The 23,679-nt window shown below is 39.5% G+C and overlaps 1 protein-coding gene across 9 annotated transcripts in view; it reads right to left on the minus strand.

Annotated features, from left to right (window-relative positions):
* Positions 1-23,679, minus strand: part of CRACDL (CRACD like) — a 122,922-nt gene that overhangs the window by 37,164 nt on the left and 62,079 nt on the right. For 8 of the 9 annotated variants that reach the window (XM_045550205.1, XM_045550203.1, XM_045550204.1 and 5 more), the window contains 2 exons: positions 13,714-13,793; positions 2,792-2,960 (listed from right to left, as the gene is read on the minus strand). In XM_045550205.1, coding sequence (XP_045406161.1) covers positions 2,792-2,960; positions 13,714-13,783 — 239 coding nt within the window. In that variant the 5' untranslated portion in view covers positions 13,784-13,793. Of the gene's footprint in view, positions 1-2,791; positions 2,961-13,713; positions 13,794-15,720; positions 15,859-23,679 lie in introns of those variants that run through there. The other variant, XM_045550201.1, reaches the window with a different exon arrangement.

Below are 23,679 nucleotides of genomic sequence, written 5' to 3' on the forward strand. Positions count from 1 at the left end.
AAAGGGGATAGTGAAATTATTATAAATATATGATAGCATAAATAAGTAATTTTGTTATCATCATAAGAAGCCAAGGTTTCCACGTAAGAGAGAAGAGAATACAAAGAATCAAAGAAGTAAAAATATTGCCTTATTAAACTTGAATTGAAATAAAAGGGAATTAATGATTTATTTTTCTCTTGGGAAATAAAACATACTTCCTAGCTATATCCTGGAAAGGTCTAGGATATAGACCAATGACAGTCAACTAGCAATCATCACCTGGCAGCCAGACTGTGGTCTCTAAAAACCATTTCACACTACAAGGAAGGAGCCAGGGCCCTGTGAAGAAATCGCTGATTCCAGGTCTGGGGCAGGAAATGTGCAAAATAACCTGAGATTTCCTTTTGTGCAAGAAAGCAAGGAAGCTTTCAAAGATGAATGGGGTCACATCAAAAGAACGCAGCAGCTAATCTGAATTGACTCTCAATAGCGTAAAATGGAACAATTTGAACTTTTTTTTTAAAGACTGGTCAAGTGAAATTTGAACATTAAAGTGAATATAGACTATCACGGATTAAAGCAAATCAAATCAATGTATTCACAATGATACTTGAGGGGGGAAAAAGAAAAGAAAAAACAAAACTCATTGGTCACTACTGGAAGTTGCTAGGGTACCAGGTCATTACCCTGAGGGTGGATCAATAAAAGGAGAACCAAGCATTATCCTGACCTTCCTGGACCCATTGCATCTCAGAGTAACCAAGCAGTTGATGAAGGCTGGTGCAGAGGTAACAATGACGCCCTGAACCCACTGCTGGAAAGCCTGATGCGATGTGACAACACTAGCACCATCTTGAACTTAAATCTAATCAAACCTCTAGATCCATCTAATGGTTTACAAGGACTCGAGGGAATACAGGAAAGTTATCAAACCAAGACAAAGCAAACTTAGAATGTGGGACATTCTGCAGGGCAAACGGCATGCTCCTCCATCAGATTAATGACATGAAACAAAGGGCGGAGGGTGGAGGGAAGCTTATAGTTTAAGAGACTTAAGAAGCACAATCACACAGACACAGACAGGGTAAACGGGCATCACCTTTTCAACCCACAGGGTCCCATGTGGTTTGGCAGCACTAACATGCTTTAGCGACTAGAGCTGTTTTGATGGATGAGAAGGTGCCGCGGATTATGCAGGGGCCAAGAGTACCTTTACAATCTCACCTCTTCCTCCGGACTACCCTCTAGAAATGTCACTTGCACTTCCCGGGCCTCATCATACCCCACCCCTAATCTTGCCCGCCTAGCATCAATCCCAGCAGACTGCCACTAGTTCCTGAGGGCCAGCTCCCTGCTAGGTGCGGGGAATACAAAGATAAACAGGACACTGTCCCCCTGTTTCTGTGGGCTCCTATGAAGGGAAGACATGGAGAAGTGAACAGGTCACTTCACCCTGGCTCGCCCCTCCAGCTGGGCTCCTACTCTCGGTGGGAGGGGCCACTCCCAGGCCTGTCTCCCCAACACCAGAACTGTGTAGTCAAGAGACAGGGGTGGGTGGGGTGGCTGCTATAGCTTCCCTGGGGCTGGCCAATTATAAAGTGATGGCATTTAATAATTAGTAATATCATTACAAGAACATCTCGCTCCCCAAGGGTTCAGAGCACACTGCCTAGAACATGCATGCATGGTCTACATCCCTTCCACGCTTCACAAAGTACAATGTGAGTCTGTCAGGCTCCCTGCTACCACGCACATGCATATGTGCGCGCGCACACACGCGCACACACACACACACACACACACACACACACCCAAAACAAAACAAAAAAAAAACTGGAAAAAAAAAATTCCAATCTCTTCTTCAGTCATTTGGTGCCACCAAGTGGCCAGTATAATTGCTACTCCTTTAAAAACTGGCGAGGAGGCTGGGGAGGGGACAGGACACCATTATTGGGTGCTAAGGCCTGGAACTCCATCTCAGCCTGGTCGGCTCCCCAAACCAGAAGGATATTATCTTTCTGAAGAGTTTTGTCTTCAAATTAAAGGGCCAATGTTGTTTAAAAGAAAACATAGAAGCTGGCATAGCAACAAACCTGTTTCTTTTCCTTTTAGGCAGAGAAATAACTACTGGAATAACTGGAACATATGTATTGTAACTATATTTTGATGACATGCAAGTTACAAAAATAAGGATTTCTTCACTAGATCTCCCCAAATTTTCATACCTATCGGGTCTGTTCTTCCTAATGATATTTTTGAATGATTTTTCTAAGACTGAAGAGCAAGAAGCCTTTTTTTCCCTCCTCTTTCTCTGTCTAGTGAACATCTTATTAGATTGCTCAATGTTCAAGTTTAGAGAAATATATTTTTCTAGTATGGTATCCAGGTCCTCAAAAGAGTTTTAAGTCAAATTAAACCAGGGCCTACATCCTAATCCTGCCTGTCACTTTCAGCTGTAGGAAGTTGGGCAAGTTCCAAATTTTCTCTAAAGCTTATTTTGCTCATTTATAAAATGGCATAGAGTACTTCCTCTCCCACAATTATTGTGGACTTTAAATATATACTGTGCCAGGCACACAGCAGGTATCTACTCATGTTTTCCCCCAACTTTCTACATCCCTATGTTTGAAAAGACAGAAAACACAACTTGTATGCAAGGACCTCTAACGGAATTACCCAGGAGGACAGGAGGCTCAGAACCCAGCAAGGGACCATGATAATGAAGTGGAGTATTTGGGTTCTCCTGTGTCCAGACACCACCCCTTCCTGTTGGAGCACACAAGCCTGAGGGACGTAAAAGGCAACTTACTCCAGCTCATCCTCGGAGTCATAGCCCACCGGCCCTGACTCGATGGCAATGACCTCAGTCCTCGCCTGACTTTGTTTCCAGGTGCTACTTCCTGTGGACGAAGGAGATTCTTTTCTCTTCTTCTTCCCAAAGAACTTCTTAAAGGTTTTGAATTTTGATTTTTTCTTTCCTGTACAGATTTTTAAAAACACCAAATAAATGAGCACGATCACGTGTTTATGTGCATGTGTGAAATGTGCACATACAGGAAAGAATGCAAGATTTCTATCCATGCATCAGTCATTTGCTTCTGAAAACTTTTTCCATATAGAAGTACATGGTATACCAGTTTTGCACACTTGAAAACAAATCTTGTTTTCTGTTTATTTAGGATATTTAAATACACGAGCCATGAATACTTTGGAACATGATCACAGGATCAAAACAAGCAACTTTCCTCTTATGTGAAACCAAGTTTTAATGTCTAAAACATACATAGTCAACAATAAAAGTCCTGATGAGGTAAAGGCTGTGTGACTGCTGAAATTATTTTAAAACATAATTCTCAAATGCTTCACCTAGTGTGGACATAGCACCAAGGACAATCAGAGGATTGTCCTCGTGGGCAAGAGGTGGTTCACTGGGGCACTAATGCATGACGAGCTAACAACTCTTGGTGAGAAAAATTACCCAGCAGTGGTCATCCCCCGGGTGGGAGGGTGTCGCTGAGCCTGACTCTGCCATGCTTCCTAGACTGTTAGGATTTATAAGACTTTTTAACAGTTAGTGATTGCTTCTCTGATTCACCTTCCCCCACAAATTCTATCATACCCAGGACCCCATGACTTCACATTAGCAGTTCAGCAAACTTCATTCCTTTCCTTCAGAATATTCATGAGAACTGACAGTAGAAGGAAGCCTAAATTCAGCATGCTAATACACCCTAAAAATTTGTTAAAGCAATTTTTAATTATTAGTTTTATAAGTAAATAATGTAAAAAACTGACTTTCTTTAGAAAAAACCAGGATCTATTTTATTTATATTAATTAATGCCCCCTTGGAAAGTTTGCATGACTGTGACCTCAGGTGGGGAATTACTTAGGATTACTCTAGTAGGAGTGCCTACATCATTTTAGGTGGAGCGAACCCCTCTCCAAAGGGAAATTAGTTCTACAGCAAAGATTTCTTAACTTCTAGCAGAAGTTTTCTTACTTTTATAATCACAAAATGCTTATGTTGTTAATGGATAGTTATCAATGAGCATTTACTATTTTTTTAAATTTATTTTCTTTTTTTAAATTTCAGGATATTATGGGGGCATTTACTATTTTGAAAGACTCTCAAGAGTTTTCTGCACTTGGTCAGGACACCATCTGGCTTTTGCCTAGGCAACAAATCAGCACGCATCCCTGAAGGCCTGAATAAATACACAGGCTCAGTATCTTGACAGTCAAAGATGCTGCCTACAGCATTAATTGTGTGGGTAAAAGTGTGGCTACAAAGACCCAGAGCATAGCCATAGTGCACTTTTTTTCCATTGGCAAGGGTTAGTCAGCTATCCATTTGTTCCAGTTACATTTCTTCTCCTGGTAAGCTTTGCAATTCAATTTCTTTAATAGTTATAGGATTAGTACAATTTTGTGTTTCTTGAATCTATTTTGTTATGGAACATTTTTTTCTAGAAGCTTATCTTTTTCCAAATCTTCAAATTTATTGGCAGTTATGAATAATATCCTTTTATTGTTCCAGCATTTGTAACATCTATAGTGATGTCTCCTTTCTCATCCCATATGTTAATTATTTGTGCCTCCTCTTTTTGCTTTGATCAATTGCACCAGAAGTTTCTCCATTTTATTTGCCTTTAAAAAGTTTGTCTTTGTTAATTCTCTCTATTGAATGTTTACTTTATATTGTCTTAATTTCTGTTCTTATCTTTATTCTTTCCTCCCTCCTACTTTCCTCAGATTTACTTTATTTTTTTAAAAAACTTCTTGAAAGGAACACTTAGCTTATTAATTTTTAGACTTTCTATTTTTATAATATATATATTTAAAGCAATACATTTCCCTCTAAATCTGTTTTAGCTGCATCTACATATTGTGAATTATAGTATTTCCATTACTGTTTGGTTGAAAATATTTTCTAATTTCCATTATAATACCTTCTTAGGGTATAGGTATATAGGTATTATAATACCTTCTTAGGCTATGGGTTATTTAGGAAAGTATGTCTTCATTTCTAAGCAGTTGGGCATTTTCTAACTATCTTCCTATTATTAATTTCTAGCTTAATTGCACTGTGGTCAGGTAATGTACTGTGAATGATCTCAATCAATCAAATTTTGAGACTTGCTTTATGGCTTACCACATGAACAATTTTTGTAACATGAACAATTTTTGTTCCTGGTGTGTTTGAAAATAATGTATTTTCTCCAATGTTGTATATATGACAATTAGGATAAGACCTTCATTGTGTTGCCCAAAACTTTATATCTTTACCGATTTTTTAATATGTTTGTTCCATCAATTACTGAGAGATATGTTAAAAATAACCCATTTTGTAGATTTGCTTATCTTTATTTAATTGTCAATTTCTACTTTACAACTTTTGACATTATGTTAATGCATAGAAATGTAAAGTTATTATCTTGCTGGGGGATTGAAACTTTTATGAAATGGCCCTTTTCTAGTTATGTTCTTTGCCTTAAATTTTATCTTGACTGTTCTTAATACAGGTCAAGCATCCCAAATCTGAAAATCTCCAAAATCTGAAACTTTTTGAGTGCCCAAATGATGCTCAAAGGAAATACTCATTTGAGTGTTTCAGATTTCGGATTTTCAAATTTGGAATGCTCAGCTGGTAAGTATAATGCAAACATTCCAGAATCTGAAAAACTCCAAAATCCAAAACACTTCTGGTCCAGAGCATTTTGGATAAGGGATACTCTACCTGAAACAGCTATGCCACATTCCTTGTGCCCAGTGTTCCCAAGGCATATGTTTTTGTATCCTATTACTATCCTTACTTTTCTGAATCCTTACATGTAAGATTTATTTAGAGTTTTGGAAATCTAATCTGACAATCTTTAACTCTTAACTGGAACAATTAATTAATTAGTCCACTTACACTCACTGTAATTACTGATATATTAATAAAAACAAGTCTACCATCTTATGTGTACTTTCTAAGTATCCTTTCTTGTCTTCTTTTGGATTAGTTGACTTTTTTTTTTTTTGAGACAGAGTCTGGCTCTGTTGCCCGGCTAGAGTGAGTGCCATGGCGTCAGCCTAGCTCACAGCAACCTCAAACTCCTGGGCTTAAGCAATCCTACTGCCTCAGCCTCCCAAGTAGCTGGGAATACAGGCATGTGCCACCATGCCTGGCTAATTTTTTCTATATGTATTTTTAGTTGGCCAGATAATTTCTTTCTATTTTTAGTAGAGACGGGGGTCTCACTCTTGCTGAGGCTGGTCTCGAACTCCTGACCTCGAGCGATCCGCCCACCTCGGCCTCCCAGAGTGCTAGGATTACAGGCATGAGCCACCACGCCCAGCCTGGATTAGTTGACTTTAAAAAAAAATAATTCTATTTCCTCCCACTATTAGTTTATAAGCCTTAACTTTTATTTCTTTCAGTGGTTGCCCTAGAGACTATACTACACACCAAATTACAGGATAATACAAGGACCTTACAATACTTTAACCCCATTTTTGTGCCCTATTGTTTTCATTTTGACTATTCAAAAACCCAAGTTGTTACTCCACGTAGATGTATTCTCATGTTTATTGTTTTCTTTGCTCTTTGTATTCTTTGCTCTTCCTTCTTGTATTCCAGACCTTCCACTAGGAAGATTTTCTTTTGGCCTGAAGGCAGATTCCTTTAGAATCTGCCTTATTGAAGGTCTACTGGTGGAAAACTCAGTTTTTGTTTGTCTGGAAATGCCTTTATTTCTCCCTCATTCCTGAAGTATATTTTTCCTACATATTACATTCTAGGTTGGCAGTTATTTTTTTTCTAAAAATATTGAAGCTATTATTTCACTGTTTTATGGCTTCTATTGTGCTGGTCATCCGTTTTTTGCTCCTTTGAAGGTAATTGGTTTCTTTTTCTCAGACTGATTATAAGATTTTTCATTCTATCTTTGGTTTTCTGCAATTCACTGTTTGGATTTCCTTTTGTTTATCCTTCTTGGGATTCATAGAGTTCTTAAACCTATGGGTTGGATCATTTTTAGAAAAACCAAATCCAGAAAATTCTGAGCCACTTTCTTGACTCCTGAGACTGTGCTCAAATGTATATTATACCCTTTACTTAATCTCTATGCCTCTTGTTCTCTTTTCTGTATTTTCTGTCTTTTTACCATTCCATGCTACGTTTGCATAATTTCTTGTGATCTATTTTGAGCTGATATAATCTGCTGTTACATACATCTTTTTAAATAATTACATTTATTTTAATTTAAATAAAATACATTTAAAATAAAATTTTATTAGGTAATCAAATATGAAATGTCTGATTTCAAATCAAAATTTTAGTTTATCATACCTTAAACAAGAAGCAGTATAATTAATCAAAATATGTGCCTGCACTATCAACACAATTTTGCCACCTTAATGGTAGCTTGTTTATGCCAGCAGCGAAGAAGCCTGGAGAGCAAGTGGCGATGAAATTGAGAAAGGCATTTTCCACAGCTTGTTGAGAATTGAATATTCTTCCTTGCAAGAAGTGGTCCAAAGCCTGGAAGAAGTGATAATCAGTTGGTGCAAGGTCTGGTGAATATGGTGGATAACAGAGAGTTTCCAAGTCCAGCCTCTGTAGTTTGAGCAGCATTGTTTGTGTGACATGTGGTTGAGCATTGTCTTGTGAGAGGATTGGTCTATCTCTATTGACCAATCTTGGCTGCTTAATAGCAAGCAACCTCATCATTTCGTCCAATTGGCTGCAGTAGACATCCGCTGTCATCCACTGACCAGGTTTCAAGAAGCTGTAGTGGATAATACCAGTGCTGGACCACCAAACAGACAGCATTAACTTTTTTTGATGAATATTCAATTTTGGACTTTGTTTCGGCACCTCGTCTTTATCCCACCATTGTGCCAAACGCTTCCGATTGTCAAAAAGAATCTATTTTTCATCACACCTAACAATACAGTGTAGAAATGGTTTGCCTTTATGTTGTGACAGCAAAGAAAGACAAGCTTTAAGACAATTTCTCTACAGATGCACATTTAATTCATGGGGAACCCATCTATCTAGCTTCTTTATCTTGCCGATGTGTTTCAAATGGTGCAATATTATTGAAATAGTAACGTCAAACCTTGCTGCTAATTCTCACATATTTTGAGATGGATTCACTTCCACTACAGCTTTCAGCTCATCATTATCCACCTTGGTCTCAGGTTACCCATGAGGCTCATTTTCAAGATTAAAATCACCGGAGCGGAACTTCTCAGACCATTGACATACCGTGCATTCATTAGCCACATCCTTCTCAAACACTTCATTGATATTTTGAGCTGTCTGTGCTGCATTGGTTCCACAACAGAACTCATATTAAAAAATAACATGAATTTTTGACTTCTTTGTGGTTTCACAAAAATTGCTCTAAAAAACCTTTAAAAGATAATCACAAGCCAAACTGTGCATTTGAAAGAATAAATATATACCTTCTCAATAAAAATAAAACAAGTGTCAGGCCGGGCACGGTGACTCACGCCTGTAATCCCAGCACTCTGGGAGGCCGAGGTGGGTGGATCGCTCGAGGTCAGGAGTTTGAGACCAGCCTGAGCAAGAGCGAGACCCCGTCTCTACTAAAAATAGAAAGAAATTATCTGGACAACTAAAAATATATATAGAAAAAATTAGCCGGGCATGGTGGCACATGCCTGTAGTCCCAGCTACCTGGGAGGCTGAGACAGTAGGATTGCTTAAGCCCAGGAGTTTGAGGTTGCTGTGAGCTAGGCTGACGCCACGGCACTCACTCTAGCCAGGCAATAGAGTGAAACTCTGTCTCAAAAAATAAAAAAAAAAATAAAACAAGTGTCAAAATAAAATGTCAGAGATATCAACTGCCAAACTTAGTACTTAAGGAAATTAGACATTTCATACTTAATAACCTAATAATTACATTTATGTATAGAAATTCATTTGATTGGTTTTCAAATCTGCTACATCATTTAAGAATATTTTAAATTAAATACAGTAAAATTCACTTTTTGGTGTACATAGAGTTGCATAAATATCAACACAATCAAGACATAGAACTGTATCATCACCCCCTAAAATTTCTACATGCTGCCCTTTTGTAGTCAAACCTTCCCCTACTTTCAACCCCTAGCAGCCACTAACTTCTCTGTTCCTATAGTTTGCCTTTTCCAGGATATCATAAAGATTGAGTCATACAGCATGCAGACTTTTGATTCTGGCTTCTTTCACTCAGCACAGCACATAGGAGACTCATTCATGTTATATCAATCAAGAGTTTGCTCCTTTTTATTGCTGAGTGGTATCCCAATTGTATGGATTTATCAGTTTGTTGAACCATTTCAACCAGTTGAAAGACATTTGGGTTCTTTCCAATTTTTAGCAATTATGAATAAAGTTGCTATGAGCTTTTGTGTAAACATAAGTTTTCATTGCTCTTAAGTAAATACCTAGGAGTGGGATTGCTGGGTCATAGGCTAAGCATATGTTTAACTTTATAAGAAATTGCCAAAATGTTTTCCAAAGTGACTGTATCATATTGCACTTCTCATCAGCTCTTGTTGTCAGGGTTTTTTTTTTTTTTTTAGACATTCTAATAGGTGTATAGTGGTGTCTCATTGTAGTTCTAATTTGCATCACCTAATGGTTACAGATGTTGAGTATTTCCTCATGTGGTTATCTGCCATCTGTACATCTTAGGTAAAGCATCAGTTAAAATCTTCTGCCCATTTTGTAACTGGGTTTTCTTATTTTTGAATTTTGCGAGTTCTCAATATATGTAGGATATAAATCGTTTATCAAGTGTGATTTATAAATATTTTCTCCCAATCTGTGACTTTTCTCTTCATTTTCTTAACACTGTCTTTCACAGAGCAAATTTTTAAATTTTGATGACATCCAATTTATCAGTTTCTTCTTTTAGGGATTCAGGTGTCACATCTAAGAACCCTTGCCCAATGCTATCATAAATAGCTTCTCCTATGTTTTCTTTTAAAGACTTTAGAGTTTTACATTTATGTCTGTAATATATTTTGAGTTAATTTTTGTATAATCTGTGAGATATAGGTCAATATTCATCTTTTTAACATATGAATGTCCAATTGTTCTAGCACCATTTGTTGAAAATACTATCCTTTCTCCATTGAAGTGCCTTTGCAACTTCGTCAAAATCAATTAACCATGTTTGTATGGCTCTGTTTTGAGGCTCCATTCTCCTCTATCTGTCTCTACACATCTATCCTTTTCCCAATACCACGCTGTCTTGATTACTTACCTTTATAGTAAGCCTTGAAATCAGGTAGTGCCAGTCCTTCAACTTTATTCTTTTTCAAAATTGTTTTACCTATTCTAGTTCTTTGCTTTTTAATTTAAATTTTAGAATCAGCTTGCCCATATCTGCAAAATGTCCTGCTGAGATTTTCATTGCTTCATCTTTTCTCCTCCTCCTCCCCATTCCCAACAGGTTATTTCAAAATAAATCATCCTAGACACTATTATCATTATATCCATATGTATTTGGCTTCTTCCTAAATAAAAAAATCTCTGACTCTTCATGAAGATCATATAAATGATTACTTGTCAATATTCCTACCATGGAATATTGAACTAACTGTACCTGCCTTCCATAGTTGACTTTTAAACAGTGCATTCATCAGGTACTAAAACATTATTTTGCAACTCAGTCTGGGGAGAATTAATGGCAACATCGAGTCTTCTAATTCATAAATATGGTATCTTTCTCCATGTATTTAGGTCTTTGTGAATTTCTTTTTTTTTTTTTTTTTTTTTTTGAGACAGAGTCTCACTTTGTTGCCCGGGCTAAAGTGAGTGCCGTGGCATCAGCCTAGCTCACAGCAACCTCAAACTCCTGGGCTTAAGCGATCCTACTGCCTCAGCCCCCTGAGTAGCTGGGACTACAGGCATGCGCCACCATGCCTGGCTAATTTTTTCTATATATATTTTTAGTTGTCCAGATAATTTATTTCTATTTTTTTTTTTAGTAGAGACGGGGTCTCGCTCAGGCTGGTCTCGAACTCCTGACCTCGAGCGATCCACCCACCTCGGCCTCCCAGAGGGCTAGGATTACAGGCGTGAGCCACCGCACCCGGCCCTTTGTGAATTTCTTTAAACAATTATTTGCATTTTTCAGTATGTGGATCCTGTATATATTTTGTTCTATATTTACCTAAGTATTTCAATTTTTTGTTGCTATTATAAATGGTACTTTTAAAAATTTCAATTTTTCATTTGTTTATTGTTAGTATATAGAAATACCATTGATTTTTGTATATTGACCTTGTATCTTGTAACCATGATAAGCTTGTTTAAGAGTTCTGGGTGCTTTTTTGCATATTTTGTATAATCATGTCTTCTGCAAATAAAGATAGCTTTACTTCTTCCTTCCATCTCTATGCCTTTTATTTTGTTTTCTTGCCTTATTGCATTGGCAGGGTACTATGCCACTTTTTATAGTTCTTTGGACCTTTCAAATGTTTTCAAACTTTTTATTATCTTCAAACATAGTATACATAGTTGTTTTACACCATACATTTTTTAATTCTGATATATGATGCCTCATGTGTCTGTTTCTCTTATTTCTGCTCTATATTAGTTTGCTAGTGTTACTTAAAGTACCACAAACTGGGTGGCTTACAAAACAGAAATGTATCGTCTCACAGTTCAAGGGTAAGAGGCTGAAATCAAGGTGATATTGGCATGGTTGGTTCTTTCTGAGGGCTGTGATGGAGAAATCTGTTCCATGTCTATCCCCTAACTTCTGGTAGTTTAGTGATCCTCTTGTATGCATGTCTGTGTTTAAGTTTCCCCTTTCTATAAGGATTCCAGTCGTCTTGGATTAGGAGCCCACCCAGTATGAGCTCATCTTAACAAATTACACCTGCAATGATCCAATTGCCAAATAAAGTCACATGAGACACTGGGGACTTCAACATATGAATTTGAGGGGACAGAATTCAACCCATAGCATGTTTGTTCTCATTCATGGTGTCTTGCTGCTTTATATGTCTGGTTATCACTGACTACATGTTTATCATAGTACTGAAAATATTATTTTCTCTAATAATTTGAAATCTAAATAGAAGGCACCTTCCTTTATAGAACATTGTTTGCTTCTGGAAAGTACCTGGGGTTCCTTCCAGTCTAACAGAGCTATTAACCAAGTTCAAGGGTTGAGGATCTCCGAATTACCCAAATGATGCAAATTCAAGCTACAAATCTACACAAGGGTTGGTTTACCCCTGTTTCACACTTACTCAGATTTTGCAGCTCCTTGGGCTGCCACCTAATTGTAGGGAGCATCTTCTATTAGACAGTCTACTTGTACAGGTCTTGTACTTTGATATATGATCCTCTCTCTTACTTTCCACCCCATGAAGACATAGGAATGAAATGCAAAGTTTCCAACACTGGTAAATGATCTAAGGGCAAAAGTAGATTTTATGCTCAACTTATCTCTCTGGGTTACCATTTTTCTTTCAATATTAGCCTCATTATTTCTTACTTTTAAAAATCTTTTAAAGAATATTCTTGTCTAGAATTTTCAATTTTAAGTAGGAGAGGGTTGGTCTGAATAACTTAAGCTCACTATTTGAGAAAAGAATGCTTAGTGTCTCTTTTCTAAAACTGATTCTTCATGGTGACCTTTGTAAATATTCAGAACTAGCATTTATTGAAGTTGTTTCAGGCTAATGAAATATTTATTCAAAGAGTATTTTCTTGTTTAAAATAAGTAATAATTCAGTGTCTCATAATATGAGAAAATTTGAAAGTGCATTTTTTCTCTGGGCTAATCTAAAAACCCTCACCTTGTATTTGGGTTTATTTGGTATGCATTGCAATATGACAGAGGAAAAGTGGTTCTAACATAGGATAATAAGAAAAATCTATCTATAACATATGAAATAGAGTCTTTACTGAAATTAGTGTCTGAAGATAGTGGCCAGCAGCTAGGATTTAATACTATTGGAAGCTGTTCCTCCTGAATTGTATCAAAGAAAATACTGGCATTTTCACTTTAAACAAGAGACAGCTAAAGACCTTTGTTACCAAAATAAGGGGAATATAAATAGCTAATCTAGGGAAAAGTTACCTTGTGGGAAGATCAATTTTTTTAATATCAATTTTACAACTCTATCAAGACGTAAATAGCACTATGTTCGGATAACAGTAAACCAATCACATAATTGGATAACTCTTGCAATGTATTATGAGATGATGATTCATGGGCCTGGAATTTAGCTCAGTAGAGAATATAACAAAGGTCTCCTGAAGGAGAACAAAAGTCATAAAACAGAGGGATCAAAGTCTTGCTTTTGATGTAATTATTTTTATGGATATCAGGCCATCCTGTACTTTGCCCAACCTCCTACTGATACCTTTGCTATTTTTAGATGATAAATGAATCCAGTTTGTTCCTCTCCCTTCACTTTTAAGTCAACCAAACATGGGGACACAGTTACCTCCAGGAATGAGGAAAATGAGGTTAAAAGTCCCCATGATTGACAGAGAAGCAAAGAAGCACGGCCCCCGTGTGGCCCTAAATAATTTGGATGTGCTGTCAGTCACAGCGTGAGGGCCCTGGGAGTGTCTAAGCACACTGGGACCTGAACCCCCATGCTCCACACAGAGAACCCCAAAGGCCTGGCTCCATCAGCCCCTCTCCCTCTGCTCCACAACCAAACACGGGCTCTTCCCAGAGCCAGGGGAGTCAGGGCCTTACCTGTGCTGTCCTCTCCAAGGCCTTCTGCAGCCTCCCGAAGCTTAATGTCCATCACCCTCGTGGAAATCATGTCCAGCTCGCTGAAATCAGATGCAAATTCATGTTACAGAAACACGTTGAGCAGAAGTTACCAATGAGTTAAGTGGCGGTGATGACTGCTTTCGGCATGACCTCATCTGCACACACCCCAGTAGAGTCCCGGGCAGAGTACAGGACAGTACAGGCCAAACACACAGCCACAGCCACAAGTTAGTAACCACACACTCGTTTAATCACTGACCCGAGCAATTTAATGGAAAACAGATCCCTGGAACAAATGCTTCACTAATTTACACAATGCAGATTAGCTTCCCTGCTATCAAAAGAGTTTTTCTCAAATTATGGGGAAAACTCTTGTTTTTCTCTTATTTACTATAGAAAGTGTGGAAAATACAGAAAAATGAAAACTACTCATAATCCCACCAACCCAGATTAACCATACGTCATGTTTCCATCTCCTTCCAGTATTTTTTCTTTGCAAATATTTTGTGTACATGAACACGTGTATTGCATTAGGCAGCTTGACTTCCTGATTTCCTTACTCATACCACATCATTAAAATTCTTCCTAAGTGTTATTTTAATGGCTACATAATATTCTGATATATAGCTGCACCATCATATATTTACATTGAGTTTCTTTTTTGAACTTAATGAAAATTTCAAATAGATACAAAAGTACAGAGAACATGAAAAGCATTTAACATATGGCTAATCTTGCTTCGTCTTTTTCCCCACTCCTGCTAGGTTATTTCCAAGCAAATCATCCCAGACACTATATCATTTCAAACATTTGGATCTGGCTTCCTCCTAAATAAAAAATCTCTGACTCTTCATGGAAATCAAATAAATAACTACTGGTCAGTATTCCTGCCACAGAATCTTGATCTGTGTCTCTGCCTTCTACAGCTGACTATTAACAATGCGCTCTACCTACGTGGACTAACACACTATTTATTTAGAAAGCTATTTCTTACTGGTAGTTACTATGAATCCTCACACTTGAAAACGGAGGCTCAAATATTTAATTACCCAATTCATATTTACCACTTGTACACAGCACATAACAGGAAATGACGGGAGAAATACAAAGAAAATACGTAACAGAGGAAAGGAGTCTCGGGTCTGTGCCAGAGTTGGTTCTACAATTTAGGTTTTTTTTAATGTCAATGCCAAAATGTCCATCTTCCCTACCAGCCAATTCCTTAAAAGCTGAAAAAAAAACCTTCCCCAGCTTCGGTTTTCAATTTCCGTACAATTTGGCTTTATAAAAATGTCAGCTCCGCCAAAAATTCTTTGTTGGAATCTCACCAAATTTGACTCATGATCATGCTATCATTATGTATAAAATGAGGGTTGGACAGAAATAATATTTTTCAAATCCTTTACCACACTGTTTTAGGCTTCAAAGAACATCATTGCTTCCATTATCTCTGTTCACTGTCAAAGTAACGGACAATGCTGTTAAACAGCAGAATGGTTATACTGCTTCTAGCCTGGTGGCCCAATCCAAAGGCCCAGGTGTTCCAAAAGGTCACCCCTCAACCCCCACTATGTTAGACTCAGTCAGCAACCTCATGATGCCTAGGTGTCTTCTGCTGAAGGATGCTGACGGAGAGGGGTAGCCCCCAGGGCATTCCAGGGAGGGGCAATGGGGAAGGGAAATATAAGGAGCAAGAGGAAGTGTGAAAATGGCGAGGCCTGGTTGAGTCGCCAATTATCACCCTGGTACCACCTCCTAGGGCTGCCACTGAGGTAGAAAGTAGAAGTGCGAGAACATTCCACTGCTTGAATTTGCAGTTAACCACAACAACTGCACATGCCTCTTCAAGCATGCAGCATATCATCTGAATTACCTTGTTTAATCCCCAAGAACTTTGAGTATTCCCCTTTTGGAGATGAGAACATATATTAAGCAGTTTATTAACTTGCCCAAGGTAGCAAAGCTGACACCAGCCTCCATACTCACATTGACTTTACACTCAGCATGGGCAGATGTTTCCAAGGCACTGGGATACAGTGACACATGAGACCAGTGTGGTCCCTGCCTCTTGCAGGTGCTGACCCAGTGAAGGGGACAGTCCTAAGCTGTCCCCAGAGGAGCTCAAGGGAAGCTGGGGAATTCAAAGGACAGAATCTCCCACTGAAATGACTCTTCCTGCCAAGCAGCCTTGCCTAGGGTCAGGCCAGGACTCAGTGGCTGACAGAGCCCTGGGAGACCATCCATTGGCCTTAGTCTGAAAAAAGGGATTTGAGACTGCCACAATGTGTCAACTAACCTGGAAAGGGTAACACTCTGGAGAAACCAGGATGTTACCCATAAAACGTCCAGTCACCTCTAGCAAATGAAAGGGTCCCTGCTGGGAAGTGCTGGGAACGTGCAGGGGTGTGTGTGGAAGCATGTGTGAGCCCCCGGGCGTGGGTGTGCAGAAGGGCACCCCATCCCGCCAAACCCGGAGCAGCCCAGAGACTCAGATTTACTCCTCCCTGGGTTGAGGGATGGGGCTGCGAAAAAGCCGCTCAGGGCAGAGGGTTCAGGAGCAGGTGGAGGGCGGGAGGATGGAGGGGTCCCAGTCTCCCCCGTGTAGGTCCTTCCATCCTCCTCCTGGCAGGCAGATGCAGAGAGCACCCCCAGACTGTCGAGACTGCCAGCAGACTCACACAGGGAGGTGAAGGTCACCCTCAGACGAAGGGACAGCAATGGGGCTCACGTCACGTGGGAGGTTTTAGAACCTGCTCATGTTTTATGTCCCAAATGTCTTCATACTAATCATGTGGGGCAGAGGACAAGGAGCCGAGACTTGGATTTCAGGCAGCCCTAGATTGCTTCTTCACCCCACCCCCTACCAGCGCTGCGCCTCACGTACAAAAGGGGCATAATAATGCTGTATTTAATGGGACCAGAACACGGCACACAGCAGGCACAACGTTCTTCACCGTGTGCTCCTGTCTATGCACAAACACACCCAAGTATACGTGACCGACACGCCCTGGCAGCAGGTGAGCGTCAGTCTCCTTGAGCAAATGGTCCACTTTAGAGTCACTGTTATCACTCCCAGGACACGACACTGGATTCCTAGTGTTTCCTGGGTAACTGGTAAAAACACATTCAAAGGTCACAGAGGGCCGTCTGCCCTGTGAGACCACAGAGTGCACAGATGGACAACTGTCCCCTTCAGGTGGACATTCCCGCTACAAATACCCCACAGCTGTGCCAATGACACGTTGTCTCTGCTGGGCCCAGTAACCTGCCGTTCTGGACACTCATTCCCCACCCCCAGTCAAATCCAAGGGAAAACCACAGTGAGAAAGGCAGTGTTGCAAATACTCAATCTCTCCCAACACTCCTTTTGCGTCTCACATGAGGACAGTGCTTCTCGCTGGAACTCAAAGTTCAAGTCAGGCCACCCAGTGTCCCCTCAACCAGGGTCTGCTTTTTCCCCTCCCAACCCTGTTGTCATAACATCTCCAAGTCCAAGTCAAGGAAAACTTACTTTTCAAACTAAATCTGGACCTGAGAGGCGCCTTCAGGGGTCCTATTTAACTCACAAGGGTGCTGAGCCTGCAGCCCTCTCTGCTGTGCACCACGCTTATCAGTGTGTATCTGGACGCCTACACACTCCAGGGGAGTCCTGCAACCAAAACAGGCTCAATGTAGGGGCTGCCCCACCCCTTCTCTCTCCACGCTGACTTGTGACCACAGGCTCTTCACAGCTTACAGCAGAATTCCATCATTATTTGCAACCTTTATTGAAAAATTCTACAAGTTTGTTCACATGAAGAATGAGAATAGATTTTAATATGGTATTTTTAGGGTTTCAATCTTAGAGTACTGCCGATGCAAAGAAAAGTGTCTATACCCTGGCTGTATACAGCTGCACACATAATTATGTATGAAAGCTTTAGTGTTCACCGCTACAGATTGGCTAAGCCCACACTAACCACCAGGCTATGTTCGGACCCCTGTGGAGCCTTTCTTAGCTGCCTGTACCCTGCTGTCCCAACACCCACCAATGTTGTCATCAATAACTTGTTTAGGAGCTGTTTGCTTAGCATTCCCTTGCTTCCAAAACTGTGGGTTTCATGGGGTGAGCTCTATGTCTATCATATTCACTGCTCTCTTGCCAGGGGCTAGGAGAGGGGCTGAGCAAACAGCTGAACCCAGCACACACACAGGTGACCAACAAACTAGAGGGGCTGCTGGGCATTAGCATCCTTTAAGATTTTTGAATAGACTTTTAGGGCGGAGCAAAATGGCTGAATAGAAACCTCCAGCGATCATCCATCTGCACAAACACCTAATGCAACAACTATCCACACAAGCAAGCACCTTCTTGGCCGCGCACGGTGGCTCGCATCTGTAATCCATAGCACTCTGGGAGGCAGAGGCAGGAGGCTCGCTTGAGCTCAGAAGTTGGAGAGCAGCCTGAGCAAAAGCGAGACTCCATCTCTAAAAAAAAAAAAAAAGCAAGCACCTTCAGAAGAACCAAAAATCAGGTGAGCGATCACACAACCTGGTTTTAACATTATATCAAGGAAAACGCACTGAAGAGGGCAGAAAAGACCAAAGATGGTCTTGCATTGCCTACACCACCCCTCTTCCATCCCCTCCGACAGTGCAGCGCCAGCACCTGGAGTGGAGAGAGAATCTGTGTGCCCAGGAGAGGGAGAGTGAAGTGATCGTGGGGCTTCAAATTGAAACTCAGGGCCACCCTGGCACAGGGGAACACAGCACAGGGCAGACTTCTGCCGGTGCCCATGGAGGGAGCATTTTGACCAGCCCAGCCAGAGGGAAATCCTCCACCCAGAAGCCCGAGTTCCTGCTAGCCCCACCACCAGCAAAAAGCAGCGTGAGGCCTGGACTAAATTTGTAAGGCAGTTGGGCCACAGGGGTTGTAGTCCTTGGGCAATTCCTGTGGCTGTGCTGGCTTGGAGCCAGTGGAACTGGGGTGCATGTGACCCAGTGAGGCACCAGCAGCTGTGGCCGAGCCAGTGCCTGTGTCACCCCTCCCCCAATTCCAGGCAGTGCAGCTCAGGGAGAGTCTTCTTCCACTAGAGGACAGGAAAGGGAAGAGAGTTCAAAGGACTTTGTTTTGCAACTTGGGTACCAGCTCAGCCACAGTAAAATAAAGTACCAAACAGACTCCTGAGGCCCCTGAGTCCAGGCCTTAGTTCCTGGATGGCATTTCTGGACCCACCCTGGGTCAGAAGGAATCATGCTGCCTTGAAGGGAAGGACCCAGTCCTGGCAGGATTCACCACCTGCTGACTAAAGAGCACTTGGGCTTTGAATAAACATCAGAGGTAGCCAGGCAACAGTCACCACAGGCTTTAGGTGAGACTAGGCTGGCTTCAGGTGTGACCTGGCACTGGTGGCCACAAGGGAGTATCCACGTCACTCTTCTCCCAACTCCAGCAGCCCAGCACAGAGAATGAGGGAAGAGAGTGAGAGACTTTGCCTGGTAATCCAGGGAATTCTCTCGTATCTTACCCAAGCTCACCAAAGTGGCACCACCAGGAGTCTGCAAGAGTCACAGCAGCACTGGGCTTGGGTGTCCCCAGTGCTGATACAGCTGCAACAACCAGAGACTTAGATCACAACAGTCAATTCCCTTTGAGTATCTGGAAAGACTTTTCAAGGAGGACAGGTTCAAATAACCCCAAACCGTGAAGATTAAAATAAATACCTAACTCTTCAATGCCTAGACATCAAGAACATCCACAAGCATCAAGAACATCCAGGAAGACATGACCTCACCAAATGAACTAAATAAGGTACCAGTGACCAATCTTGGAGTGATGGGGATATGACGTTTCAGACAAAGAATTCAAAATAGCTGTCCTGAAGAAGCTCAATGAACTTCAAGACAACACAGAGAATGAATTCAGAAGCCTGTCAGAGAAATTTAACAAAGAGATGGAAATAATTAAAAGACATCAAGCAGAAATTCTAGAGCTTAAGAATTCAACTGACAAACTGAGAAATGCATTGGAGTCTCTCAACAGCAGAATTGATCAAGCATAAGAAAGAATTAGTGAGCTTGAAGACAGGTTATTTGAAAATACACAGAAGAGAAAAAAGAAAAAAGAATAAGAATGAAGCACACCTACAAGATCTAGAAAATAGCCTCAAAAGAGCAAATCTAAGAGTAATTGGATGTAAAGAGAAGGTAGAGAGAGAGACTGGGGTAGAAAGTTTATTTCAAGAAATAATAACACAGAACTTCCCCAAACTTAGAGAAAGATATCAATATTTCAGTACAAAAAGGTCATGGAACACAAAGCAGATTTAACCAAACAAGGCTACCTCAAGGCATTTAGTCATCAAGCTTCCAAAGGTCATGCATAAAGAAAAGGTCCTAAGGGAAGCAAGAAAAAAGAGAAAAATATCATATAAAGAAGCTCCAATACATCTGGCAGCAGACTTCTCAGTGGAGAAGAGAGAGTGGCATGGAGAACGCCAGGAGAGAGTGGCACAACATATTCAAAGCGCTGAATGAAAAAAACCTTAACCCTAGAATATTATATCCTACAAAAATATCTTTTGAATGTGAAGGAGAAATAAAGACTTTCACAAACAAAAGCTGAGGGATTTCATCAACACCAGACCTGTCCTACAAGAAATGTGAAAAGAAGTTTTATAATCTAAAAGAAAACGACATTAATGAATAAGAAAATTCCTGAAGGTATACAAATCACTGGTAACAGTAAGGACACAAATACAGAATAGTCTCTGGCTGTAATTGTGGTATATAAATCATTTATATCTGGAGTAGGAAGACAGACAAACCTATTAAAAATAACAACAACTTTTCGAGAGAGAGTATAAAAATACGGATATGGATGGAAACAACAAAAAGCAAAAGAATGGGGGCATGGAGTTAAAGAGTAGAATTTCTGTTAGATTTCTCTTTGCTTGTTTGTAAAAAGAGTTGTCCTACGTTTAAAATAATTGGTTATAAAATGTTTTTTGCAAACCTCATGGTAATCTCAAATCAAAAAACCTACCACAGATACACAAAAAATAAAAAAGCAAGAAATTAAAACACAACTACCAGAGAAAATCACTTTTTAACAAACATTAAGTTAAGTGAAATAAGCCAAACACAGAAAGACAAATTTCACATGTTCTTATTCACACGTGGGAGCTAAATATTAAAAACAATTGATCTCACGGAGACAGAGAGCAGAATGACAGTTACCAGAGGATGGAAAGGGTAGCAGGGAGGGGGAGATAAAGTGGGGATGGTTGATGAGGGCAAAAATAAGTTAGATAGTTAGAATGAACAATATTTGATAGCACAACAGTGACTGTAATCAACAGTAAGTTAGAGTATACTTTATTATAACTAAAAAAGTAGAATTGGAATGTCCTAACACAAAGAAATGTTAAATGCCTGAGGTAATGAATACCCCTGATTTAATTAATTCCCATAATACGCCTTTATCAAAATAGCACATGTATCCTATAAAGATATACAACTATTATGTACCCATAATAATTAAAAATAAAAAAATTATAAAAAAGAAGGTAGAAACAAATGAAAATATATCAGTAAATGAAATAGTTACAAATGCTTAAAAATACCTATATAGAAAAGAAGAAAAATCTCAAATCCATATCATTAACTTTCCACTATATAAAACTAGAAAAAGAAGAGCAAACTAAACTGAAAACAAGCCACAGAAAGGGCAAAATAAATGAGAGCAAAAATTAATGACACAGAGTATAGGAAAACATTTTGAAAATCAATGAAACAAAAAGTTGGTTCTTTGAAAAGATTAACATCCAGAAGATTACAGCAAATAAGTAAAATAAAAATAAAGAAAAAAATCAACAGAATGGACAGATCTTTAGCTCTACTGAGTAGGAGAAAGAGAAGACTCAAATTACTAAAACTAGGAATGAAAGAGTATCACTAACAACTTTACAGAAATAAAAAGAACTTAAGAGAATATTATGGGCCGGGTGTGGTGGCTCACGCCTGTAATCCTAGCACTCTGGGAGGCTGAGGCGGGTGGATCGCTCAAGGTCAGGAGTTCGAGACCAGCCTCAGCAAGAGCGAGACCCCGTCTCTACTAAAAAATAGAAAGAAATTATCTGGCCAACTAAAATATATTTATAGAAAAAATTAGCTGGGCATGGTGGCGCGTGCCTGTAGTCCCAGCTACTCGGGAGGCTGAGGCAGGAGGATCGCTTAAGCCCAGGAGTTTGAGGTTGCTGTGAGCTAGGCTGATGCCACGGCACTCTAGCCTGGGCAACACAGCGAGACTCTGTCTCAAAAAAAAAAAAAAAGAGAGAATATTATGTATAACTATATGCCAAAAAAATTAGATAACCTAGATGAAACAAATTCCTAGAATGACACAAACTACTAAATCTGAATTAATAAGAAACAGAAAATTTGAACAGACTTATAACAAGAAGAGAGACTGATTAGTAATTTTAAAACTTCTCACAAAGAAGAGCCCAGTTCCAAATGTCTTCACTGGTAAATTCTATCAAATGCTTAAAAAACAATAGCAAACTTTCCCTTCACAAACTCTTCTCAAAAGTTGTAAGAAAAAGCAATACTTTCCAGCTCATTCTATGAGGCCAATATTACCCCTAATACCAAAACTAAAGACATCACAATAAAAGAAAATTACAGACTAGTATCTCTTATGAATAGAAACACAAAAGTTCTCAACACAATTCTAACAAACTAAATCCAGCAAGATATAAAAGTGAGTTTTATCCCAGGAATATGGGTTAGTTTAACATATGAAAATAAATTAATGTAAAAACCATATTAATAAAATAAAGGATAAAACCATTTGATCAGGCCAGGTGCAGTGGCTCATGCCTGTAATCCCAGCACTTTGGGAGGCCGAGGCGGGAGGATCTTCAAGACCAGTCTGAGCAACACAGCGAGACACCGTCTCTATAAAAAATAAAAAAATTAGCCAAGTGTGGTGGCGCATGCCTGTAGTCCCAGCTACTCAGGAGGCTAAGGCAGGAGGATTGCTTGAGCCCAGGAGTTTGAGGTTGCAGGGAGCTATGATGATACCACTGCACTCTAGTCCAGGCAACAGAGTGAGACCTTGTCTAAAAAAAAACCCAAAAAACAAAAAAACCAAACAAAAAACCCATATGATCACTTCAGTGGAGGTATAAAATATAAGGATGCAAATATCCTTAACAGAATATTGGCAAAATTAATGTAGCAACATATAAAAGGGATCATATATCATGACTAAGTGGGATTTACTGGGGGACACAAAATTGGTTCAACATATGAAAAATAATGCAATAAACCACCCTACATGATCATCTCAGTGGATACAGAAAAAGCATTTGACAAAATCCAACACCCTTTTATGATACAAACACTCAGCAAACTAAGAATAGAAGGAAACTTCCTCAACATGATAAAGGGCATCTACAAAAACCTGCAGCTAACATAATACTCGATGGTGAAAGACTGAATGCTTTCCCCCTAAGATGAGAAAAAAGACAAGGATATCCACTGTCACACTGATATACAACTCTGTACCGGAGATTCTGGCAGGGCAAGTAGGCAATAAAAAGAATAAAAAGCACAGAGATTGGAAAGGAAAAAGTAAAACTATCTCTTTTTGTAGATGACATGATCATGCACCCAGAAAATGTTAAAGAATCCATTAAAAAACTATCAGAACTAAAGTTGGCAAGGTTTCAGGATTTAAGATCAATACAGAAAAGTCTATTGTACTAGCAATGAACAATCTAAAGATGAAATTAAGAAAATAATTCCATTTAAAATATCATCCAAAAGAATAAAATAGGAATAAATTTACCAAGGAGGCAGAACACTTGTATATTGAAAACTATAAAACAATGTTGAAAGAAATTAAAGAAAACGTAAATAAATGGAAAAACATCCTGTGTTCATCGATCAGAAGACTTA

Source organism: Lemur catta, chromosome 4 (genome assembly GCF_020740605.2).
Source record: "Lemur catta isolate mLemCat1 chromosome 4, mLemCat1.pri, whole genome shotgun sequence".
NCBI classification, from domain to species: domain Eukaryota; kingdom Metazoa; phylum Chordata; class Mammalia; order Primates; family Lemuridae; genus Lemur; species Lemur catta.